The sequence below is a fragment of the Sinocyclocheilus grahami genome, unplaced genomic scaffold, assembly GCF_001515645.1.
Source record: "Sinocyclocheilus grahami isolate Dianchi unplaced genomic scaffold, SAMN03320097.WGS_v1.1 scaffold5.1, whole genome shotgun sequence".
NCBI classification, from domain to species: Eukaryota; Metazoa; Chordata; class Actinopteri; order Cypriniformes; family Cyprinidae; genus Sinocyclocheilus; species Sinocyclocheilus grahami.
In genome coordinates this window covers 1,469,861-1,476,512 of record NW_015505184.1, presented here as the reverse complement: position 1 = coordinate 1,476,512, position 6,652 = coordinate 1,469,861, and the positions used below count along the sequence as shown (strand labels likewise).

The following is a 6,652-nucleotide window of genomic DNA, read 5'->3' as shown; positions in this document are numbered from 1 at the left end:
GCTACTGAAAATTCAGCTGTCATAAACTACATTTTTATATATATTAAAATAGAAAACAATTTGTTTCTATTAACTTATTTAAAAAATTAAAAATCATACTGACTCCCAATTTTTGAATGGTAGTGTACGTCTTGCAATTTGTTGAGAAAAAAAGTGCTCACACACATACAAACAATACTATGTTAATTTAGTAAATGTATCTTTCTTTAAGGGAGTCTTACTAAAAAATAAAGATACCAGATAAAAATACTTTTACAGAAATACTTGGCTTGGATTTTTTCCAAACTCTCCGTATCCCCTGGGAATGAATGATCATGTGTAAATGATCTGTAGCGCGTGGAATGATTGAACTGACCTCTTATTTCGTAAGTCCTGGCAAGGGCTGAGACTGACACTAAAGAGAGCAGACTCCATCCGTTCATTTGCGTCTCCTACACTAAAGCAAGGCAGTACCCCACATCTCTGTCTCTTTGTAGCTCCAGTGTTATCAGAGTTTTTGTGGATATTTCATAGAGAACATTCTGGGAAATTGGGACCACGGGCCAGTTCTAATGTAACACCTTAGCATTTGCACACAGAGATGATAATCCTTACGTCAACCTTATTCACAGGGAAAATGACTGTTTTTGGTGTATCAGTTCTATGTACCCCATTGTTTGTATGTACTATTTTAATCATCTTAATTATTAGCATTCACAATAAAACTAGGCCAAATGTACAGCACACGTTGTGTCTCATGTTTATGCATCTCTTTGCTCAGGTAGACCGGTGGAGGTGTTTCAGTTGGATTATTGATGGCTTATTGGTTAAATAAGCTCTTTATTTGTAATTTTATTTGTCGTGCAAAAGTTTGAACAATTAGTGTGATATAAGTCGTTTCACTGTAAAAATGTTAATAAAAATTCATAAATAAAAATTCAACATTAATTCTGCAGGTGTGCAAATTTAACAAGACAAAATAGTCTTGGTAATTGGTTATTATTAATTACAACAGCGAAATACAATTTTAATAATTCATCAAAAAACTAAAGTTTTTTTAAAAAGAAGAATTTATCGACTTCAAAATAATATTCGCTACCACTCAAGTTTTTATGGTCAATGGTTTTTTTTGAGCATCAAATCAGCATATTAGAATGATTTTTGAAGGATCATGTGACACTGAAGACTAGAGCATAGCTACTGAAAATTCTGCTTTGTCATAAACTACATTTTTATATATATTAAAATAGAAAACAATTTGTTTCTATTAACTTATTTAAAAAAATAAAAATCATACTGACTCCCAATTTTTGAGTGGTAGTGTACGTCTTGCAATTTGTTGAGAAAAAAAGTGCTCACACACATACAAACAATACTATGTTAATTTAGTAAATGTATCTTTCTTTAAGGGAGTCTTACTAAAAAAATAAAGATACCAGATAAAAATACTTTTTTTTTTTGCAGTTTACAAGCCTCACCAAAACACTATAAGGCAAGAAAAATACAATTACTTACATTTTCCTGTTTTGTGCCAAGAACACCATTAATACATGTTCTTGATGTTGCGACATTGCGGTGCATGTCATTATGACTGTTATGTTTCAGTTTGCTACTGGCACTTTTTGCTCCTGTAACTCCATAAAAAGAGAATTGTGACCGCTTCATTACTGTGGCAGTAAAAGAGCACCTGTAAGAATGCAGTGTAAGCAGCGGCAGTGTACAGAGTCCAGAGCGTTCAGTCATTCAGTTCTGTGAGAGATGCATTCAGTGACGGCTCACTCATAGAGGAATTTACTGACAAGTAACTCATACTGTCAAGATGCTCTCTGGAAAGACCATCAAACTCATCCTTTATGAGCTTCTGCAGTTCGCATGTCTCTGTATTCCTGTGTTTGTAATAATGGAGCGCTTTGCTTCTGTCATTCATATTGTGACGTCTAGTGTCACTGCCTACTGGCTGGTGGTGGCGGCCTCGGTGGCCTATGTGGCGTCTGTAACCCTGTTTGTGTGGGTTCCTTTGAAGTACTTCATCCTCAAGACACAGCGCTTCTCAGAAGTGACCAACTGGTGAGTACTAAACCGTTTTCTATGCTGCCACTGTTTTATAAGGGTAGCTGATCCATGAACTCTCATTATTCAACAGTAAAATGTTAGTTTGACTTTTCATATTAGTCTTGTGACTGGTCACTGCAAATGTACACCATTCAGAATAACTTTTTGCCTTTACTGATTCAATGTAAAGCGTTCTATATAACTATAGAAGAACTACGTGAGAAAATACTCAAAATATTTTCAGATTAATTACAGCATGTCTAATTAAATGTCTAGAAATTTAATAATCAACTAACTATAAACAAGTTGCATTAGAAGCCCATTTGATATTTCTAAACTATGTTTCTTAGTTTGTGACGCTAATCGTGTTCCTCTGCAGGAGACCGGTTACACTTGCATACGTGATCCTCAGCACTTTACCATGCTTTGCTATAATCATAGCCAGCTCAAAGGTAATGCATTATTTCCATCTCACTAGGAAACTACCATATGACTGAACACTTCATGATTATTAAAATCCATATTACTACAAAAAAACATTATTTACTGTATACTCTTAAAAATAAATGTTCTTTATTGGCATCTACGGTTCCATGAAGAACCTTTACCATCTATGGAACTTCTCCACTGCACAAAAGATTATTTATAGTGTGGGGGGGATTGTTTAGATTTTTAAAATGTTCTTCACACTAACTTTTAGGGAACCAAAAGTGGTTCCATGGCATCACTGTATTGCCTTTTTTTAAGAGTGTAGAGGGTTTGAGAGTTGTGTAATGTTATAAGTTTCTGAGATCAACACATTGATTTTATTGGGTTCATTAAAACTGGTGATGGTTTCCTGACACCTAGAGAATAATTTTGAGAATAAACTAAAAAAAAGGTTCCTAATGGCACTTCACACTCTTTTAGAACATTTCATTTTGAATATGTATCCATTTGAATGTATCTATACCATATACTGATCATTTGTAATCTTACTTGCAGAATAAAGTCCGTAATAAAAACCGTAGGGCTCATCAAGACAGAAACTTTTCATAAACAGATTCTCTCTGAGGTACTCATTAACTCACTGTAGACCAGCAGATTTACTATTAACCCAAAGATGGGGTATTATAGGCTGTGGAATGTGAATAGATCTGTATTACAGCCAACTGTCAATGTATTACCAGTTTTGAAAAGGGTTCTCACAGTTTTTGTCTGGTGAAGATAGAAGTCTTCACATTGGTCCAGTTTAGTAGTTTTAGTGTAGTTTGTTTTCAATGACACATGCAAAACTGCTTCCATTTTCAGTCTTTCACCTCAGTTTTCTCTTGAGGACGATAAAAGGCTTTTTGCTCATGACTCTTTGTTCTCTCAGCAACCCTCTGGTCTATTTATGGTTGTGCAGGTTCAAGTTGATGCTGGCGTTAAGTGTGACCGCTTTACTGAGCTCCCTGTCTCTCTGGTCTTGTTCTCCCTCATTTGTGTGGACATAGTGGAGAAAATTCGCCCTCTTCGCCTGACGGGACAGGGTAAGAGAAAACGGCCGATAAATTTGTCCAATTAAATGATCTGTCTGTCTAAGTTGTACTCTATTTTTATCCTCTTTTTAAAAAAGCAAGCGGATTAGAGTTGGATTTTGAGATGCCGGGCCCGGTGTTGACTCACTTGGAGCAGGTGACATCAGTGTCCGGACAGCTGCAGGCTAACGGACGGGACGTCGATGCGTCTCCAAGATCGCCGGTCAGGAATGGGACACTATCGGGACGCTGGAGGAATGCAGATGAAGGCGGCACCTCTCGCACCAGCAGCACAGCATATCTCTACTCCTCTCATTCTTACTCAGGTCCGTTTCACTTTGTCTGGATTCAAGACCCTCGGCATGACCTCTTTGTGGCCACCTTCATGTTTTGGTTTGACACCGTGGAAATGGTGAGGGTGGCCGGGACTGATTCAGTGTATTACTCAGGGTGGGTGTTTCCCATATACATACTGGCTTATCTGTCCGTCCTGCGTGTTGTTATAACTCCAGACAGTCCTTTGCTGGCTTCATCAAGTGTTCTCTCCCAAGATTTGCCCTTCCTGGTGGTGCGTATAGGCCTGTTGGCTGTTTTCGGTTACGTTACCCCTGTGCTGTACATACTAAAGAACATTTTCACTGCGGTATCTTTCATGTACTTTGTCTTTATGACTAAACTAAAACTGCTGAACAGAGGAAGCATGTTCTGAGGGCATTATGGAAATCCATGCAGATTTACAGCTCATGTATTGTAGATTGTAAATACGTTTTAGGGTTCAGAAAATGTTTTATATTTCTTGATTTTTATTTTTCAGGTGGCCAAAACGATACACAGACATCTAAATGTTTAGTCATTCTATTCATATTTATTGTAGAATATATTGGTATAATACGTTTGAAATAATTAAAAATAATGTTTTTGAAAAACATTTCTATTATGCTCGCTAAGGCTGCATTTGTTTCAGCAGAAATTACAGTAATATTGTGACATTATTACAATTTAAAATAACCGTTTTTAGCGTTTAATAAATTTTTAAATGTAACTTATTAATTTGATGGTAAAGCTGAATATTCAGCAGCCATTACTCTAGTCTTCAGTGTCACATGATTTTTAAGAAATCATTCTAATATGATAATTTTATGGTATTTTGATCAAATAAATGCAGGCTTGTTGAGAATAAGAGACTTTCTTCATAAACATTGAAAAAGCTTAATTATTCCAAACTTTTGTAGTGTAAATGCTGTTTGAGTTAATATTTTGAGTATATTATCATTACATGTATTAAAGCTTTCGGTTTTGTTGTTTTTCTTGCATCACAGTGTTTTATTTCATTGTGCCAAATGTCATGTTTTCAAATTTGTAAAATATAGCAATTTATTAAGAGCGTCAGATGTTGCACACGTTTATTGCTGGATTTCATTTCAGCATGTGAGTGAGTGCAGCTACAGTTGATACTGATTTAAGGTAATGCAAGTTAATCTTATACCAGGACATGTTCTCATAATGTAAAACCTGATTGCTTTTCATAAAAAGCCTGACCAGTAATACTGTGATTCAGCTATAATGCATATTATGAGACATAGCTTTTGAATTTCCATGATGTTCAGAAATCCCCTTTCATCACAGCTCATATACTGCTACATGCTATAATTCCATCTATCATTTTTTTCATTGTACATGGTCACACTTGTTGTCAGATACCATGTAAAGTGTTTGTAACCCTGAGAGCAATAACAGTGTGAGATGTGACAGAGCTCATACAGATCACTCAGTTATCTGATAGGTCAGTTTAAATTTTTATATATATTTAATTAATTTTAATTCAATGTAAATATATATATATATATATATACACACCTAACAGCTAAACAAATAACAGGTTTTTACTTGATTTGTAGAACTTGATTTGAAGTGTATGACCAAGATATTGTGTTATATATCAGTGTTTCCCAACTGGGGTGCCGTGTAAAAAATAATTTTTTAATATTTTTAAATAGCTAAAATGTTCAAAAAAGTAGCTATTATATAATATCCATTTCTGATGTCGCCAATAATTAGAGATGCACTGAAATTCCGGCTGCCGAAAATTAGTTCACCGCTCAGGATTTACTTTCACGTGGTGAAAGGATTAAACATTATTTGGATAATTAGTAAAAAAAAAAAATAATGTTAAAATTTCCAAAGGGTGCCGTGACTAAAGAAAGGTTGGGAAATACTGTTATATATGATATCAAATTGTTTTCTGAAATCCTAAGTGCAAGTATTCAAGGAGACATCTCTGAATATGATAGCTTTCTTTCTCTGTCTAATGCTTGTTTCAAGCCTATTTTCTCAGCTCAGCATTATTCTCATCTAACCAATGAGGCGTGATTTATTCCCTCGAAAGGAGACGTTAAAAAAATCATATCCGAGTGTGACTGAATTGTTCACTTTAGCGTGCCTCCTACAGATTTCAGAATACAGCTTAATTTTAATTCATTCTGTTTAAACTTGACAGTCAGCTTGTGAACAGATGCTGCAAATGAAATTGCATGAGCTCTTGCTCGCCTCCTCAGCAGGGGACAACAGAGGAAGAGGAGACAGCAAGGACAGACACTCAGATACAGTATATAGATAAAGAAGAGGAGTGGACTGACTGATAAAGAAAAGGGGCTGAGATTCCATGAGAGGAAGAAGGAAGTGCATTTGAATTCAGCCTGTGTTTCTCCTGCATTAAGTTCTCTAGCATGCAGTGTAGCAACAGGGAGAGAGAAAACGGCAAACCACAGCAACAGAAAGGACACGAGGGGGTAACACAGGTAACCAGGAGCATCCCTGGCTGCATAGAGGGAAAAAGAGACAGAAAGAGCCTGAATCCACAGGGGAGGGAGGCAGAGAGGAGTCGTGGAGGTAGAGAACAGCAGAAAGCAGGGAGGAGAGATGGCAGACGGTGGACTCCAGCCTCTTCTGCCAGTGTGGACTGGAGACAAGGCAACCCAGACGCGGCTCACATCTGCATTCTGATTGGCCGGGGTGGGCGGGGACAAGCTGACGCAGAGAAAGTCAGGCAGGAAAATTACATTTCCACTGTGTATCAATTTTAAACTCTGAGCCTGTGTCTGTCTTTGAAAAAAGGGGTGCGG

The 6,652-nt window shown here is 36.7% G+C and overlaps 1 protein-coding gene across 1 annotated transcript; it reads left to right on the top strand.

The window, feature by feature from the left end:
* Window positions 1–1,798: 1,798 nt before the first annotated feature.
* tmem236 (transmembrane protein 236) lies at window positions 1,799–4,337 on the top strand. Its single transcript, XM_016273621.1, has 4 exons — window positions 1,799–2,046; window positions 2,411–2,483; window positions 3,419–3,542; window positions 3,629–4,337. The coding sequence occupies exons 1-4, from the start codon at window positions 1,799–1,801 to the stop codon at window positions 4,237–4,239; spliced, it is 1,056 nt and encodes a 351-aa protein (XP_016129107.1). The 3' UTR covers window positions 4,240–4,337.
* Window positions 4,338–6,652: the final 2,315 nt, after the last annotated feature.